Here is a 20,342-nt window from a genome sequence, read left to right on the forward strand (position 1 = left end):
GACTTCCAGTCTAACTGGATGCTGTTAAGTACCAGTGTTTTATAGAGCGACTGCCTCTGATCTCCTCAACCCAGTTACCTGGGCAACACGATACCCCTTAGTAATGGCTGGCTGGACTGATTGTCAGACAAGCCAAAATCATGTCATTACTGTGCATTTGAAGCTTCCTATTCGCGATTACGCAAATAAGATCTAATATTATTTAAATGCTTAGGACATCTTTTCAGTAATAGGTTACATTTTGCCAAAGATAACACTTTCTGCATTTGTTGGTACATTTATTCTCGCTAGTTAACATTAACTCAGAGTCGATACCCTGAGATCGTTTCGACATTAGTCAGATGTGAAATGTGCATTCTCAAAAAAGACATTTATTTATTAATTTATTTATTTAACTATCACACTAATCTACCATTACAGGTTATTTAACCTAATGCGGTAGCTAGGACTAAACAAAGGTCTAAGTATTTATGTGAACTAGGCTTTCAAAGATTGAATTATTATGCTCATAGTTGCAGGTCTAAATTCCAGCAAATGTTTTAATATGTAATTAGTGACATGTAAAAGTGATGATGTTTCATCCCTTTTTTTTGTCCGGCGTCAAACTAATGAAGGCCGGGGGGATATGTCGGACTCCCACCGATTAAAGCACCCCGGACCCCTTCAACTGCCTGAGCCTGAGCCACGGGATCGCTCGCGCATGCTCAGCGCGACTCTGGCCGATGGTATTTCGATATTTCCTACTTGCAAAATAAATGATATCTTTTCGTTGTTTGAAAAATTCAAAACAAATATTAAGGGCGTAGAAATAGGGCTCCAGATCTTATAATAATTCACTTTGATAACATCGAAAATAAAATTAATCTATAATCCTTCTATAGAGGATATATAAAAATCTAATTGTATCGACATTAAAAACCAAATGAAGATAGGTAATTTAGATTCAAATCTAACCATGCATCCTATAATCAAAAATCTATTGGTAATAGGATAGATAATTACCAAAATTGAAATTAAATTATGATCGTGAATTAAATCGAAATAAAAAAATGACAGAAGTATTAAATCAAACTCAAAATTTGCCGCCTGAAATCTAGACTCATGTTAGGCATTATAAATAAATAAATGCGGACAACATCACATACATTGTTCTGAACCCAAAGTAAGTTGCTGAAGCACTTGTGTTATGGAATTCAGATACAACGAAGGTACCACAAACACCCAGACCCGAGACAATGTAGAAATGTTAATTTATACATTGACCCGACCGGGGATCGAACCCGGTCTTTCTTAATTAACTTTTTATATTGTTTTGTATTGAGTGTTACCTAGGGAAAGGATAGGTCACTTTTTACCCACGATGTACTAACAATGCTAAAGGGATGAAAGTGAAATCTGTGTGTTTGTTTATCACAACTACTTAGTATAATCTAATAAAACTATTCAGGTAATTTTAAAGATAATCTAAGAAAGAGAAGGGTCTTTCAAGATTTAATGCTCGTCTTAAATCTAGGTGTCTTTGTGCATGTGATTTGAATGTTTGTAAAACCCACCACGACGAAAGGATTAAAATCATGAGTGCGGAAGGAAATATAAAAAACAATACTCTTCATATACATGAGGTTGCAGGATCAATATGTTTGTGTTTGTGGAAGTAGTAAATATGAGGGGTTGATACTCTTGCTGATATATTATGACCAATAAACTTATAAGTTCCTTGATTATGGTACCTATAGCCTTACTGCAACCGATTGTCATATGGTCAAAAAACACCCTATGCGCGACGTGTAGTTTTTTGTATGTATTTGTCATTATTTTTTATCTTTTATTTTTCATAAATTTAACTTGGATAGGAAGGTATATTTCATAGCTATGCTATACCTAATCTTGAAAGCGTTACCAACATGCGCTATTTCCACAATTATGATATAAATGTGATTTATGCTTTAAAGACAGCGAGTTTAAAGACAGTTAACTTTTAATGAGACGGCATTTAATAAACTATACAAATAGTTATCACTTACCAATTATATAATAGCCAGGCACGTCCACAAAACAAACAACAGTCGACGCACAAGTATTGCCCAATTCAGCCTCGAACAATACGCCGCGGGAAACTTGTAATTACAAGAAAAAATCCCATCCGTTTGTTTCTACACAGTGTTAGCCGAAGTGTTTGTGAAAAATCACGTATTTCGGTTATTTAAAAAAACCAAATATAATTTTAAATATTTTCAAGAAATGTTTTAAAATTTACCAATTTTTTTGAACTGTCAAAAATTACGCGGGAACGATGGCGTTCCAAAAAAGTACGTTCGTTTTTTTCTTAATTTTCGCAATCGCGTGCAAAGAGGTTGCTGCTTGGACAATCGATTTGCCGGAAGTAAGGAGGTTCTTATTCGAAAAACATGAGAAATATAAAAAGGAAAGTAAGAATGAATACCAGGATTATGTTATAAATAAGGACCAGGAGTTTTATAGCAATATTCAGGGCAACAGCAAGCATAATTCAGAGCATGATTACGAACACGACCATGACAAAGATGATGAAAATTATGCTGACGAATATGGCTATCACAACTACATGGAAAAGAAAGTAAGTATTTTATCCCAACAACCGATTTTCGGCGGTTTCAAAGTCATACCTCTTTTATTAGCTGCGGTATGATAAAAACACTGCGCAGCTTTTTCTATTATAATACCTATGTATAACAAACTACATGTTACAAGGTAGTCGATCATCAATTAGAGCCTATTCACAAATCCATGTAATTAAAGTCTTAATTGACAGTCGAGGCCGCGATAGCGTGTTAGATCAATAACTGGATTTGTAAATGTAAGGTTGCAGATTCGACACCAAGTTTTTACATCGTAACAGCTGTCGATCTGTGGTTTATACTTACGCTAATAGCAGAATGCCCGAATATTGACTAAATATTTATAAAATAAAAACTATCTCCATTTGAGAATTGTATCTTGCATCTAATTAACGAAAATTGCGCTTGTAACTAGAATATTATCAATGGGCAATGGGCAATAATACCTTCAAATTTCCTAATAATATATTTTTATGGAAACAACCCGACTTGACGTAAAACTTCTTGAATTCAATGTTGTAAGGGAGGGAGGGTTCTAAGTTAAGGGAGGGATTTAGCTAAATGCGAAGCATGCAAACGCAATTTTGGGGATATTTTTTAATTACTACCTGGAACTCAAAAACAATGAATCAGTAAAGTAGTGAAGTATAATGATACTTCAAGTTTTAAGGAACAAATCTATACATATAATAAAATTGTAGAAAAGTGAAAACTGTACATTGAATATTTTAAAAAAAGAATAATTGGAGGGTGGTCTAGGAACGATTCCGATGCCGAAAATATGATTTTTAGAATTTTTGTCTGTTTGTCTGTTTGTCTGTTTGTCTGTATGTATGTCCGGAAAGATCTCGGAAAGTACTGGATAGATTTGATTCATATTTTCAGAGAATATCAACAAGAGGTCCGGTCAACATACTTTTTACTTATTATCTCGCTTTTCGATACAGGGGGTGAGCAGGAGCCTTTTATATCTATACACAAATATCAAATTATCTCATAAACTACTGAATATATTTCGTTCAAATTTTGCATGAACCTTATCGTACACATGATACAACAAATATACAAAAACCATAACGCTACTATGCAGGGGGCATGAGCAGTAAAGTTTTAAATTTTTGGACTCACCCGTAACATCGTGTAATACAATTATGAGGTGTATTTTCATCCCATTGAGTAGTAAGCAGCACGGTCATCAATTTACTCCAAAAACATCACGCTATTTATCTTAAGACTTTTGGCAGAGCAATAATATATTTTTTCGAAAGTAAATCATTTTCACAAAATCAGTCATTTTATTCTCTTTCAAGTCTAATGTAGACCTAGCGCGACAATAATTAAAATAAAAGAAACATAAACTATTAATACTTTTATTATTATTCTTTTGATACAAATGTTACTTAGAAATCGGCACATTCTTGAAACAAAGGAACTTAAATTATTTTTATTGGTTTACTAAAATTACTCAAGTTCAAATGTGGAATGCCGTAATATGATTTTGTGTTTATTTACGATAGGTGTATATACCTATGTTTTTAGCTCAGTAATGTTGGCGATGCTACTTCAAGATAAAAGAATTCGTAGTGACACTCAACCCAAAGTTGCATGTAGTTCACATTGATCTCATCTATAATTATGCATAACAATAAATTACTGAACGACACAGTTAATTATATTACCTTGGTTCATCTGTAACAACTAGCAACAAAAATATAAACTTTCAAACAAAAAAAAGCCTTTCAAACAATGAAATAATGTTTTCTTAAATTTGCAACATTACATAGGCCAAAAGTATTTCGGATAGAAAAGCCCAGAAAACTTGCATAAAAACTTCATAATAGGTATGCAATGTGAAAGATCTGTAAGACCCAAGCTATCAATGAATAAGAGCGTACGCTAGACGGTTTTTGACATTATGTATCTATTGATAGAACAATGTCTACTGATAACTGGGATTTTTCAATATTTTAACGATTTGATTGGTCTACATCCGCCATTACAGAGACCGCACACGTGGCCCTTCCAAAGATTCCTTTAACAATTTATTATAATCTCTACTTATTTAAAATTTTCTTCTTTCGTAGCCTGGTAAAAACAGGGGAAGGAACGAGACTGAATGAGTTTCTGAGATCCCAAAGCTAAGCCGACGAGGATTAGAAACATATTTTTGGAAATTTCTCCAATAAGGCTGATAATAGCGTGTAGCTATCAGCACTTACATCCGTCACACAATGTCTGGAAAATTCATTGTGGCTGTCGGAATCGACAGCGTAACCTCATAACCAACCTCATGTAGTCTTTATTTAAGTTCCATTTATGCAGTAGGGATGACGGTATTTTACTTCAATGATCGTCGGGTAGGTTAACGAATAAAATACGTATTTTTTCTTTGTAAATTGGTACAGTAAATAGAACTCATGCGCACGAAGACACTTTTATGTTCATATTTTGCTTTGTCGTAACATTACAAATTGGACATATCCTATACTTTAGATTTTTGTCATTGTCAATTTAAAAAACGGGGTGTCTGATATATTTTTTTTCACGCTATTTAATTATCAGCAATTTAAAGGCAAATTATGATCAAAACACCAGGGGGCCAAGATAACACGTTTACCAAATTTTTAATTTTGGAAATATTCCAAATGTTTTTGAAGAAGATCAGTTTTAATATTAAGAGGACAATCAAACATAACGTGTTTCAGGAAACCGTTTATCTGGGCGCAATTTTGCAAAATCTTATATCTTATGACACTATGTAACATCCACAGTTACCGAGCCCGACTCTCACTTCACCAGCTCCGTCCACAAAAATAATTTGACATCTTATTTATATCGTCAGAAAACATCGTGTGTGAAAATAACAACTGTCTGGCTATCACTGTTCCTGAGAAACAGCCAGGTGACAGACAGACGAACGGACTGGGTGTGTGTGGTACCGTCTTTGTATCTGAATTCCATAACACAAGTGCTTTAGCAACTTACTTTGGGTTCAGAACAATGTATGTGATGTTGTCCGCATTTATTTATCTTCCTTCTTAGCATTTTATATTCAAAGAGATTAATAAGGCTGCTGTTACCGTCCATCTATGACCAAGATGTTACCTTGTGACTGTTCATGAGATACAGCGTGCAGACAGACAAACAGTTAGCACGGTTGAATGCTAGACAGTTGAGACATCTATACTAATACATAAAGCTGAAGAGTTTGTTTGTTTGTTTGAACGCGCTAATCTCAGGAACTACTGGTCCAAATTGACGCTGCGACTAATAGGAGCGAAGATACCATGGAAAATGTGGATAAGTATAAATCATGTGGGTAGGTATAAATCATAACTTATATCTTCTAACCACGCGGGCGAAGTTGCGGGCAACAGCTAGTATATAATACAAACGATTTCAAATAAAAAATACTGACCAAATTTTAAGGGGCGATAGAGAAAAAGCAATCAACAAAATCGGTTCATCCAGAAAACTAAATACAAGCGAATTGAGAACCTCCACCTTTTTGATGTCGGCCGAAAAAGTAGTACCTATACGAAGTAAAAAAAAATGTCCCTTTGTAAGGTGTACATGTTTACGGCTTCTGCGTATGACACAGGGTGGCTTGACTGCAAAGATAGCTAGAGGTTACAATATGCGGCACGTGTCGCGGTTTCAACCCCACGTAGGACAAGCATTCGTATGATGTGACCCACGAATGCTTGCCCTGAATGATTTGTGGAACCCCCCGCAAAACATGTCTAATGTTAACATTTATTTATCCAAAAAACAGAAATTTTCCAAAAAAAAAAATATCGGCATGCCTACTGTAAAATCAGTTTATTGGTGAAATCAGCTCTTTTAAAACTAGATAATTTTAACCAACTTCATATCTAGTGAGATCTATTATATGTGAATCTATGTATAAAATGTCTATAATATAATTATGTTTAGGTGCACAAAATGGTGCGTGACGGAAGCTCGTATCTCGAAGGTCTTCGCCGGTCCTTGGAGAATTACACCGAGTTCTTAGAAAGCTGCAACCGACAGAATTCCAGTCAAGTAAGTATTTGGGTAATAGACAAAATTAATAATCAATTAAACAGTGAAGGAAAACGTCGTAAGTTATGTGCAGTTCAATCAATCCGCACGAATTTACTGTTAATATTATTACTGATCTGTATTTATAATAAAACGTCGATTAAAACCGATTAAATCAACTGAGAGTTCTTTACAAGATAAGGAAACACAATTTCTCTAAAAAAAATTATCACCCTTCATATTTATGACCTTGACAAACGTTGCTGAAACTTGATGATAATTCATACCCTCATTAAAAAGCGTTACGGATTCGCAACACTCTTGGTTCCGTACAAATAGTACAATATGATGAGGAAAAACCAATAAGCAAAAAAAAGAAAAAACTGGTCACCCATCATTCTATGACCTTGACAAACATTGACAAACCTCAATGATAATTGATACTCTTATAACCTTTGTGATAAAAAATCTGCGGGCCCTTTGTCCCTGATGAGGGATAACAGGATTTCATCATCATCATCATCACCACCATATGATCTTTGTTCACAAATTAACTATTAATAAAATTCTAGGGCTCCCCATCCAACTCTTCATGGAGTCCACCTTACTACCCACCAGGATCCTCTTCCCCAAATGTCACAGGTCCAACTCCAATCCTCAACTACCAGAACTTCGATTCCGTGGACATTCCTATGAAATCCAAGAACTCCCCGGAGATGCCCACTCCAAGGCCAACCACGAGGCCAAGGACAGGCAGTCGTATGTCCTGCGACGAGGCCAATGACGTCAAGGAGCAAGTCAGACGTTACGCGGAATTGTCTATGTGGGCGACTAAAAGACTGCAAGATATTGCTTATGCTAAAAAATATCAGAAGGTAAGTAAATTTGAATCATCATTGGCCTAGCCTTTTCCCAACTATGTTGGGGTCGGCTACCAGTCCAACCGGTTTCAGCTAAGCACCAGTGTTTTACAAGGAGCGACTGCCTATCTGACCTCCTTAACCCAGTTACCTGGGCAACACGATACCCCTTGGCTAGACTGGCTTAAGTAAATTTGAATGTCCATCGTATTAAATAATATAGCAATAAGCATTGAAATATTTTAACAAGTAGGTGCTATAATTTTTCATAACATTTTTAACAGAAACGCTTAATTCATACTAATATTATAAACGCGAAAATTATTATGGATGGATGTTTGTTCCTCTTTCACACAAAGAGCAGTGTATGGATTTAGACGAAACCTGGTTCACAGGTAGTTTATAACCTGGACATATATGTAGGACAGTTTTTATCCCGATTTTATGTTCCCGTGGGATCATTTTAGATATAGCTCGCGGGCAACAGCTTGTTTAACAGAATAATACCAATAACTTAAATTCGTTTTATCTCCTCAAACTACAACAGTTTTGTAGCTAACTTTGGCGACCACGTCTATTCTTCTATAGAACATTGGTGGAGGGATAAAATATTAAAACGAGAGTAAAAAGCCCGGGTATTGAAGAATCGGAAAGCCCAAATCGAAACGTAAAAATTCGAAATCTCAATATTGAAGGAAGAGATTTGTACAGTCAAATCTTGGACGATGCCATCTGCATTCTGCAAGCTGAAATATTAAGGAATGCAAATTGGATATCGAAATACAAATAGTAAAAAACCTAAATCTGAAATCTACAAGCCGAAATCCGAATGTTAAAGGCCTAAATCCGAAATATCGACAGTATAATCCTAAGTGGCGCAAATCTGTATAGAAAACCTTATTTTTAGGAAAAGTTAAGTTTTTACTATTTCATGTATATTATTATGTTAATGTCTATTCTTTAGTTTTTTTTTTTGCAATTGCTCTTATATTTATAATATTTTATAACATCGCTTTGGTTTATATTTGACTGTAATGGTGTTATAATAAATAAAAAATATTGAATCCCAAAGTCCAATTCACCTTTTGTCAAGTACGACCCATGGTGTAGTAAGTCCTCAGAACCTTATTTTCGAAAGAATTCTTCTCCATTGCCTCCACAGACTGATGAAGAAGAAGAGGACGAGTTGATCCTGAAGCTGGCCTGGTTCCTGGACCGGCTGGCGTACCTCACGGGCTACGAGCCCGACTACAAGACGGAGGAGCCCAGGAGAACCACAAGTAAGATGACTTACCACGATTTATAAACTCAATTTCTTGTTTGTTTATCGTCCTGATTCGGATTTTTGTAACTCAATTTTGGTGCACTTCCCGATAAGCTAGCAGGCTTAAATCGTCAGGGTAGCTTCAAACCCAATGACAATGCAATTTACAAATTTTCATAAAATTTAAAAATTTAAACTTGTATCTATTATTTTTTTAAATACATTTACCGAGCAAATTATAATCAAAAAAACTACTCCCGCACTAATGAAGTTAATTCTTGTGTCGCGGAAGGTCACAAACATTCAAGTCACATGCACAGACACCCAGACTCAGGACAAGCATTCGTGGAGTCCAAGGTGGAGATTGAACCCGACATCGCGTGCACAGTGTGTGCACAGTGCTCGGCTAGGCACTCGACTATCCGTGCAGTCAGTTATTCGATGAAATGTCCTTCTGTTTGTCCTTGATCCATATCAAAGACGAAGAGACTGTCGAATGCCAACCTTTTTCCATCTTCCCCAGGTACTTCCACTCCTGAACCAACACCGTTCACCCTGGTGCCAGCATCGGAAGACCAGAAGCAGGAGATGATGGACTGCATCCAGCGGAACTCCTCGGAGCCAGCGACTGTCCGGTGCCGGTATCCGAACCAGATACCTGACATCATGGCGCAGATGATGAGTGGCGGTAGAGATACATAACTATATATTTTAAATATTGCTTTTGCGTGATTAAGATCACCATGTCAAGACACGCAGACTCAGGACAAGCATTCGTGGATCACACAAATGACTATTATGCGTTGAGATCGAACTCGCGAGCTGTCGTGCTCAGTGAGTTTGGCGTGGTGACCTCATCCACTCGGATATTCGTGCGTTTTGTTATACATTCATAAAAACCTAGCGAAGATCAAAAAGTTAACATCCCTTTTTTTCTGAAAGCTAGAAGAAAGCAAAAATGTGAATCATACTATTCGTTAATGTATATCACTTTGTCTACGGGGACGAAAATCCTTAAATTTTCCGACGTTTTTATACACTCACTTTTCTTGTTGGATTTTTGCTACTTTATTTTAAGCCACTTCCCGATAAGCTACAATGCAATGCTTCTCGACAATGCAATTTAAAAATACATAAAAAGGGCTAGGACGATTTTGATAAAATTGGAATGGAGTCACATTTGAAAAACGTAGGATTTAGGTTTTATAAATCTATTTTTATTTACAATCATAAAAAAGTTTTTCATAACACGAAGCTAATTTACCTATTTTTGTTACAGGCACAACACAATCACCGCCGTCCCGACCATCGCGATCAAACGGCGTTATCCCATTATCAGAACAATCCGAACTCTTAATCACCGCCGACTCATCACCACTTACTCGAAAATTAATCACCAAACGTTCGACCGAATATACTACTTACTACTACCCACCAAAACCATTTCACGAACCGTCATACCCAGCCCCGATTGTCAAAATTATAAAACATAGATTGTCAAATATTAAAGCGATTGTAAAATCGATCGTCGAGAAAAGAATAGCTCACATCGTTGAAAAGAATGAAGTCAAAAAACATTTCGAAAAGCGATCTATCGACAACGCGTCGGAAAGCAGTAATAATAATATTAAACAAATCAATGCTGTGAAAAATGAAAAATCGGTCAAAAAACTACCCTTAAGTGAACACCCTGTTTTGACACATTACCCTGTGTCCGATGTTTCTGTAGTCAATACGAAATCGTTTAAAAAACGCTCCGTAGATCAAAATAGTTTAACAAACAATCATATTGACCGATTAACGAAATTTAAACCTATTAAAAAAGCAACTATTTCACAAAAAAAGTTTGAAACTTTACTCAAAGCAAAAAAAGCATCTCACCATTCAAAGTATTTGTCACAAATAAAAACGATTAAAAAACGATTCGTAGAAGATCCATTATCAAAACTAGCTAATTACTATTTAAAATACAAAGTATGGGACAATTCTAATCCAACAACAAAGAAAATCTCAAAAAAATCCGAAACATTTGACGTAAAAAATAACCTAGAAACGTTGACAAGACACAAGCGTACATTATTCAAGAAAAACGTGATACACGTACACACTAATAAGCCTGTACGTGTAGGACACCCACACCCACACATACACAAAAAGGAGCACAAACCAAAATTACTATTAACTTTACAAAAACTGCACGAATTAAAGAAGAAAGCTGAGAAAAAAGTTCATAAAGTCATCAAAAGATCTTTGCATTACGAAGATATGTATCTCCCGCGTATTCCGATGAATCCACAAGGGGACATCAGTTATTACGTCAAGAATAAAGAAGGCAGAAATTATAACCCTAGTTTGGTCCAGGCAGGTCAAGTTAGGCTGGGCTTAGAGCAAATATTTCAGACGGGTAATATTGAAATTGTTCACCGGTTCGGCTCTAACTATAATCCGCTGATCCCCGCGCCGTTTTACGCGGGAATTATTGCTACGAATGCTGATGCTTAGGTACATATATTATTTAGCAGAAAAAAATTGAAAAAAAAGGGAATAAAAAATTCATTTTTCGGAAAATATGAATTGAGAAAGTGAGCATCCGAAATCCAAGTTAATTTATTGTGCATGAAAACTAAATTATTTTTCTTATCTCATATTTATTTTGATTTTTAATGGTATCGACAAATTAGTTTATTTTTTAGCCAAAATAAATCCCGTTTTCTTTCAAATAAATTAAATTATATTATATTGTGTGAAAGACTATGAATATATATCTATGTATTTTAGGTTATCTAATATTTAAGTAAATAAATACATAATAACATAATAAATAAATAAATGCGGACAACATCACATACATTGTTCTGAACCCAAAGTAGGTTGCTAAAGCACTTGTGTTATGGAATTCAGATACAACGAAGGTACCACAAACACCCAGACCCGAGACAATGTAGAAATGTGAATTTTTACATTGACCCGACCGGGGATTTAACCCGGGCTCTGCTAGCGACACCTCGAAATAGATTGATATATTTATCACTTTTTATAATAGCGTTTATAATGTGAGAACGTATTGGAATATTTATTTAAGTTTATATTAGTCGTTAAGCTTACTATTTTACATATATAATATATAATATACCCCTGGGACAACTCACACACGGTTATCTGATCCCAAGCTAAGCAGAGCTTGTGTTATGGTAACCAGACAACTGATAAACTTACTTATATATTTCTAAATACATACATATTATAGATAAATTACACCCAGACACAGAACAAATGATCATGCTCATCACACAACATTTGTCCTGGGCGGGAATCGAACCCACGACCTCCGGTATGGCAGTCAGGGTCACTAACCACTAGACCAACAGGCCCCAACAACCCGCCCGTATTAACTTTTAACATTTATTAACACCCAAACTTTTGACTGTCACTATCAACGCGGGTCTGCTGGTAGATATCTCAATAATCAGCATCGTATAATTATTTTTCTGTTTGTACATTTGTGTGTGTACTACTATTAAATAAAATAAAAACTATTTTGTTTTTAATGTGAGGGTCTAAGGCTGGTTTTACAGTCACGCGTTTCGGCAGCGCCGTCGGAGCGCGCGCGCTCGGATATGTTTGGGGTATTAGTAGCGTTTCAAATTCGCGCGCTTGAGCAGCGCCGTTCGTTGAACGCGTCCTATTCGCGCGGCGCGGTCGAAGCGCGCGCCGCTCGTGCGCTTCTACGGCCATTGTGCGTTTTAGTCTCACGCCGTTGAGACGTGCCGTTAGGTACTGTTGTGTACAAAATGAATCACATCGATACGGGTCGAGTAATTGACGAAGTGCGAATTAGAAGATGTTTATGGGACCCGGCCGATGATTTTTATAAGAATATAGAATTTATAAGAATAAGGCGAAAATATTTATAAAATTTATAACTATTTTCTCGTAAATCAGAGAAAGATGTTACGTGTTCGCCTCTCAGTAACCTTGTAGCGTTATAAGGATCAACACCTACTGTTCTTCGACGTTTTTGTTGCCTTTTTTCCATAAAAAGTAAATAGCCAGTACTCTAACCGCATTGCCGTTCATTTTGTATCTGTTTGTACACGACTGTCTCACAGCAGCGAAACGCGCCGTACTAATGTCGTTTTATGGTGCACCGCTGTTCAAACGCGCGCTGTCCAACGGCGCGTCTAGCGGCGTGACTGTAAAACCAGCCTAAACTATGGTTTTTTTTTCAAACTTTTTAGCTATCTTGGCAACGGACATATTACTATGCAACTTAGGCCCGATTTTTCAATCGTCAGATAACTTTTATCTGAGGAATGAATATGGCCGTTTGACATATTTTCTATACAAAAGCTGTCAAAACGTCAAACATATTCGTCGAATAAAAATTATCTGGCGATTGAAAAATCGGCCCTTAATGAAATGTTTATATAATGCTCATTGCTCACATATTTTGAGTGAAAAATTATGTTTTTAATAAAACCATATTTTCATATTATAGTGATGTTTTATTATAACTTTGACAGAAATGAACAAAAAGGAGTTATAACTTACATTATGCTTACATATACTCATAATATTTAACAAATCAAGTTAAAAATAAGGAAATAAAAACTTAAAATACTTTAAAACCTAGAAATAGGTTAAAATTATATGAATACTGTATTATGAAATAATATTCGAATGGAAAAACGATATTAAAACAAAAAGTTTCAAAAATCATTCTGTTGTCAATGGTTTCAGCTCAAAAGGCATTGCTCTCAAGACGGTGATAATGATTAAACTTATTTCTTAGTTTTAATTTCCTTATGATTTAAAAAGACGTTTCTTAATCTAAGTAATAATATTATACTTATTAATTGCTTTAAACTAAGTTGCGATTTTAACATGCAATAAAATTATTGTCCTTAATTTTTGTATTGTCAATTCAGTTTTTTTTTTATTTCATGCAAGGGCAAAGTACCCGAGCCGAGAATATAAAGTTACCTTATTACTAGGTAAATTATTTAGATATAGCTAAGCCCGTAAAAGACTTGGCATCCAACATTTTAAAACCACAACTTAAAACAGACCATTTTTTTACAATTGGTCCCAATTTGTGACAAAAACCGCGATCTCTGACTGCACCAATCTAAATCTAGACCGCACTCGCAGTTGCTTAACTTTAATAACCTAAAAATGACTTTTTGACAACAATTTTCATCGAGTATTAATGGCATTTTAATCGGTATTCCGAAAAAGGTTTTGTTTGCGGCTATTTAAACTAAAAGATCGCGGGCAAGGAATGTTTAACAATCGATAAATATTTGTAATAATTATTAAAAAGAGAAACTATTCTACATAAATATGTACTACGATGTAAATAATTAGGGTCAATCCACACTGAAAGATCAGCGGTCGACAGATTTTTCATATTACGAATAACGAATGACTTTGAATGTTATCTACGTTTGCAGGCAAATGAGGCAGGAAGCCTGAATCGCGGTTATCACTGCTCTTCCCGTTGTTCCTTCATTGTGGATTGACCCTTAAAACAACGACCTCTAAGCCAACAAATAAAATGTTTAGCAAGTCATTGTTAAAACATAAGAAACTTCGAAGGCACGACTTTTCACTACCGATTACATTCAAAAAACATTCTTTTGTATATACCAGATACACATATATATACAAAACAGACACTTATCGTTGTTAAAAACGACAAAATCTCAAAATATTCCTCGAACAAGTATAACATTATAAAACAACTGTCAAAATCAAATTAAAAAAAAAAAGTTGACGTTTCGTCCTGTCAAAATTGACACAGATTAAACAAGCTTTATTATTATTGCATTGCATTATTCGTTTTTATTTTATTTAAGGAGTTTTTAATACATTTCTGTGGGTGATTGTTGTTTTTTTTTATTGTTTATATTACATATGACTTTGAGGTCTCTTCTTTCTGCTGAACAGGCCTCCGAAGACGCCTTTCTTGTCCTTTTTGTCCTTTGAGACTCCGCTGACTGAGAGCTCTGATTCGCCTGACGATCTGTTGGAAAAAAAGTAGTTATTAGTATTACTGTGTTACCCAGTAACATGTGTCGTGGAGGTAAGACAGACAGTCGGTGTGTAATATAACGTAATATATTTCATGGCTACTCTGCGCCAATTAATTATAGCATGATGGTATATATTTTATAGCATTCCTAAATAATTGGGGTATGTAACAGCGAAATAATTTTCAAATCGAGACAGTAGTTCCTGAGAACCACTGTCCCGATTACCGATAACCGCGTTCAAACAAAAAACCTCTTCAGCTCTATAATATCGGTAAACACATCTTGAATTAAACTAAAAATACCTAAAGAATCTTAGTTAAATCATAAATGAGGACAACATTACACACATTGTTCTAAACCCAAAGTAAGTTGCTAAAGCACTTGTGTTATGTTATGGAATTCAGATACAACGAGACAATGTAGAAATGTGATTTTCTACGTTGACCCAACCGGGGAGCGAACCTGGGACTTCAGAGCTAGCGACACCTAGGAACCGGTGTGTACGCCACTCGACCACGGACGTCGTCAAAAGAAATATGATAAATAGTAATTCGTACCTCGAAGCCGGTCGATTATCCAACGCTGGCGAACCTCCACTGCCTGCGACGGACGCGGGCCGAGTGTTACCTCCGCTGTTCCCGCCATATGCTATAAAAACAATATCACATTAATACAACATAACCTCAAAATATATGACAGCGAGATTTAGACTTAATCGTGTACAAAACACTACAAATGAAAGCTGGTTTAGACGATGCGAGAAATACCGTGCGCAATGCAATATATTGTCGGAGATGCATAGCTTTTTAAACCCCGGCGCAAAAAGTTTATAAGCGGTGCTATAAGTTTTACGTGTCTGTCTGTCTGTGGCAATATAGCTCCCTATCGGGTCCAACGATTTCATATCGAAATCGGATTTTCAAGTGAGAGTATCAATTACTGCATTTTGGCCTTTGTAAACATGCTAAGTATGATTTGTCATGTGGGTTATTAAATTGCAAATTGTTTTAAAAGTGTTGCTTCATAAGTTTTTACGATAGTTCTCGCATTGTGTAATGAACTTTTGCGCAAAATATGTCTAAATACAAAACAAGGAAAAACAATACCATCACCCAAAAAACAAATATTGAAAGCTTACAGATAAAAAATAAATGCGAAAACAAAATGGCCGATGTTAAGTTTCACTATAATTATCCATTGTTAAATATTTTGTAAATTTTACAGGTGTATCGATGAAAATAATAAAATTTGCATTTAATTAATAAACACAGTAATTATTAAACATAATCGTGGTATAAAACCAATTTTAATATCGCAAAAAGCGCGGAGATTTAAAAAAAAAACTAATAAAAAATTGTACGACTGCAAAAAGTATGACAAAATAATATTTAAAATGGATATTCATATGTCAATAATATCAGCAAACAATTTACACAAATAAAAAACCCAACACAAGAAACATTGCTAAGCTTAATAAAACTATAAAAAGTACTTGTTCAAAACTATTTGGCACACCATAAATATAATAAATACATAGAATAAGTTTTTAGCTTAAAGATATTTACACGTTTAAAATAATCAATACATATACAAATAAACAAGTTCTTAAAAATAAGCAGGTATATGACATAGCTAGAATTTAGAATGGTATTTAAATAAATAATCAATGAATAACAATCTGTCTAAAATTCTAAATTATTGCGTTTATATCGTGTAGCGATAAATTAGTTTAGCCCAAATAACTAATAATATGATTACGTATGCAAAGCGATTTCGCGCCAATTACAACACCTAAACATAATAATCTAGCGCCAATCAATTTTACTGGCACCATTATTTAAGAATTTAACTGAGTTTTTTAGGTTAACTTCTGGTCATGATTAATTTCTAAACCCAAAGAAGTATTTTCCCACGTTTTTATAAACTCACTTTTCTTGTGGATTTTTGTAACTAAATTTTGAGGCACTTCCCAATAAGCTAGCAAGCTGAAATTTTCAGGGTTGCTTGAAACCCGATGACAATGCAATTTGCAATTATAGAAACGGCTGAACTGATTTTTATAAAAATTGAAGGGATTGACATTTAAAAACGTGGGAGTTTTTTTAAAACTATTAAATGTTTTTATTTCCAATAAAACTGGCCTGGTCTAACACCACGTTTCAAAGTAATCGTTGTGAATTTGACAGCGCTATACATGGTATTGAACAGCATCTGTCTTCAACATCCCCTATAATTTAACTTTAAAGACGTGGGAGTAGGAACCTAGTATAGTATAGTTAAATTCTTAAATAATGAAAATTGTGTCTCTCAAAATGATTAGACAACATTGCATAACCATACATTGGACCCGATGTAGAATGTAGAGAAGATGGCTGGCTCCTGGTTGCATTAAATTGTAAAAAAAAATTAGATAAATAAATACAATTATAAATATAAAAAGCTAATATATAAAATTTCGTCGTTATTAACAGTTTAAATATAAATTATTTCTAGATTACAGCAGTAAACTGAACTATACTCCATTTGTCAAGGTACTTAAAGAAGGTATAATCTTGGTCTATTTTATACCAATACTTAATATTAAATAAATAAACGACTAATATATTTGAGTGGTACATATTATTTTTCATTTGATAATTTTCATTATTGTTTTAAGTCGCGTTACATTTTTGAATTGCGGTTTTAGACGAATAGTCACACCAAGATTATTTGTTTTTGTTGGAGTATTTTAACAAATGGAGTAACGTAACAACAGTTGCTATAAAACACCAGTTTGCAAATATAATACCAGTTAATATTGTTATATAAATACATACTTTAATATCTAAATTAGTTATTTACAATGACTAAAAGTATAACCACGCAAATAGCTAACTTTTGCCTTCATTTTTATTACCGACATTACATTTTTATTGAGAGACGTTTTTTCACTCTGTGCTTTCATTTATGTTGACGTTTAATGCGACAGAATTTGTGTCTGTTAGCTATTGGCGGGAATGTAACATAATTAACTACAATATACAGCTTCCTTTTTATACTACAGATAAAGCAATACATTTGTCTGAAAAAAATAACAAGGAAAAAACTAAAAAAATTGATTAAGATATTAACTAATGTTTAATTTAAGTATTTATATAATTTAGAAGGAAAGACTATAAAGGAAAGCACAAATGACTCAAAGCAAAAAAAAAAACTTCCATGACTAAAATGACAATTTTCTCCTGGATTTAAAATGGGACATTGGTTTGTTTAGGTTAATTACCAGGTTAATAGACAATCCGCAGGATCATTATTTATAGTTTTCAGGATTTAATTCCACAGACTGGAGAAAAAAGGAAATGGTTAGATACCTAATTATAAATATTAAGCCCATTTATATTGATAAATTATTTTTTGAACTAAAATTTCGACCTTACTACTGTAAATTATCACAATTGTGCGCCCCAGAGCTTAAAGTGGGGACAACGGGGCTTGTAATTATAATTATGATAGTCCCGTTCAAAACTGGACGTTTGGGTCGCCATGAAAGAAATACATAAAAAGAGAGGTTATAATTAAGTTCTTAAGTTGAAACTGTCATTTCTGCTTTCGCTAACCTCAAGTCACGCTAAACCCAAGCAAATACAAAAAGATCTAGCAAGCTAGGTTGTATTATGTAGTAAAGCTTCATTACAATTTACTGAAAACGTCAAAATAATGAAATAAGAAATATCATAAAACTACCTCTACTAAGATTTATAAACGATTCAAGTGCCATCGCTAAAGGCTGTCGTTAAGAGTTTTGTGGTACAGGAAAGTCGTAAACTGTGAATTCAAAAATTACACACGAATTCTCCATTTAACTGAAAATCTTGGTTATTATTACCCGAAAATGACATAATATAATATTTAAAAGTATTCATTTAATTATTTTACTATAATTTGGCATTTTTTTCGATGTTCCATATTTCTTCCCGTGACAGCTTACACATTTTTAATCTCATCTTTTTGACCTAATCTTACATTTTAAATATATTTTAGTAAATATAAAAATAGCGTCTCAAAAATATATACCTACATAGTACAACCATGGAGTTAAGAAGACAATATTTAGGAAAAATGCTTTGGCTAGAAAACTAGAACAAAAGGGGTTTAAAAAGCTTAGGTCTATAAAAACTAAATATTTATCTAGTGTTAGTAAAATCTACCAAGCGCCGCAACCAACTCGTACCGGTACTTAAAGTGGCAGTGGTACTTTTATCAAGGTTTTTGGCACTAAATTGTTTTACTTTTTAATTTAATAAATACTATTTTTTCATGTATCATATCTTTTATAATTTCTTTTAAATAATTCACTCACATTATTATTTCGCAAAAAAACACGCACCCATTTCAAACCCAATTATCAGCATGCTTCTAAAAACCTTAGTACCAAAACCTCACTAAAAGTGCCATATCAGAATCCTAGTCGAACTGACCGGTATCGCTCGTGGAATAGAAATGCGACGTCGTCTCCACACTCTGCCAGTTATTATTCTGGCCCGAAGCGTAGCCTTGCCAAGACGCTGTATTCCTCACACTGGCATTGGCATTGGCATCTCTCCCTTGCCAGTTGCCAGACATCCTTTGCTGATAGCTGTTTACGAGCGCCGAAACCGATTTGTCTGTCTGGCGTTCGGCTAAGTTCGGGTGACGTTCGGCTAAGTTCGGGTGGCGTTCGGGTAAGTTCGGCCCGCGCTCGGGTAAGTTCGGAGGTCGGTCGGGTAATGGCGGGCGATCCGGTGGTCCGGATAGCGGCAATGGCGGGGCGCCATGTTCAGCTAGTTTTTAGATTAGTGTTTTAAAATTACGTAAATGATGATAGGTAAAATGTTATTTGTTGAAATAGGGTTTTTGATTTAATTCAATAATATAAATCTGTTTAGTCCGTGAGATTTACAAAAAAATATTGAATACCAATTTTTCATATTATCACATCATTTAAAAATAAGTAAGAATAAGAACACTCAAAATGATGAAATGTATGGTAGTGGGGGCTAGTAACATCACTTGCTAGTAAAGAGCGTACTGGTAAGTGACGTCACACGAGATTTTAAATCACTGTATCCCATTCATTTTTTGATTACGAGATAAAAGAAACAATACGTATCCAATGTTTTTTGAAAATCTGTCTGAACTAAGCAGATTTATTTTTGTCAAATACCCTATAGTGTTATTATTTAATTAATATTATTAAATTAATTCATGAATTAATGTGAAATTATTAATGGATGTTTTTTTGTAAAGATAATTCAGTTTTTGTTTTCTTATATAGCGTACTTCACAATAGCGAGACGAGACAAGACGTCACAACAAAAATAATTTTAAATCCCATATATTTAAACAAATAGGCTGTAGATATTAATCATATTTATGGACGCCACTCATGTTTTAAATGTTATTTCTATGCATGTGAATTATAGTAATATTCCACAGCTGTCACACAACGCCATCTAGTCGCAAACTATTATTTCCTTATATATTTCCAAATACATACACATTCCTACTATTGATAAATTTGACAACCAGATAAACAAATGATCGT

The 20,342-nt window shown here is 34.5% G+C and overlaps 2 protein-coding genes across 6 annotated transcripts in view; one reads left to right on the forward strand and one right to left on the reverse strand.

Moving 5' to 3' along the window:
* The first annotated feature begins 2,293 nt into the window (after positions 1-2,293).
* LOC113507242 lies at positions 2,294-11,408 on the forward strand. The gene is made up of 6 exons (XM_026890112.1): positions 2,294-2,596; positions 6,534-6,782; positions 7,193-7,495; positions 8,643-8,782; positions 9,212-9,432; positions 10,024-11,408. Exons 1-6 carry the CDS (start codon positions 2,294-2,296, stop codon positions 11,244-11,246), a joined length of 2,439 nt encoding a protein of 812 aa, XP_026745913.1. The 3' UTR covers positions 11,247-11,408.
* A 2,212-nt stretch (positions 11,409-13,620) lies between these two features.
* Positions 13,621-20,342, reverse strand: part of LOC113507246 (spectrin beta chain, non-erythrocytic 1) — a 94,681-nt gene continuing 87,959 nt past the window's right edge. For 4 of the 5 annotated variants that reach the window (XM_026890125.1, XM_026890121.1, XM_026890122.1 and 1 more), the window contains exons 83-85: positions 19,237-19,578; positions 15,337-15,427; positions 13,621-14,769 (exon numbers count right to left, since the gene is read on the reverse strand). In XM_026890125.1, coding sequence (XP_026745926.1) covers positions 14,655-14,769; positions 15,337-15,427; positions 19,237-19,578 — 548 coding nt within the window. In that variant the 3' untranslated portion in view covers positions 13,621-14,654. The remainder of the gene's footprint in view (positions 14,770-15,336; positions 15,428-19,236; positions 19,579-20,342) is intronic. The other variant, XM_026890126.1, reaches the window with a different exon arrangement.

Source organism: Trichoplusia ni, unplaced genomic scaffold (assembly GCF_003590095.1).
Source record: "Trichoplusia ni isolate ovarian cell line Hi5 unplaced genomic scaffold, tn1 tig00001227, whole genome shotgun sequence".
In the NCBI taxonomy this organism is placed as follows: Eukaryota; Metazoa; Arthropoda; class Insecta; order Lepidoptera; family Noctuidae; genus Trichoplusia; species Trichoplusia ni.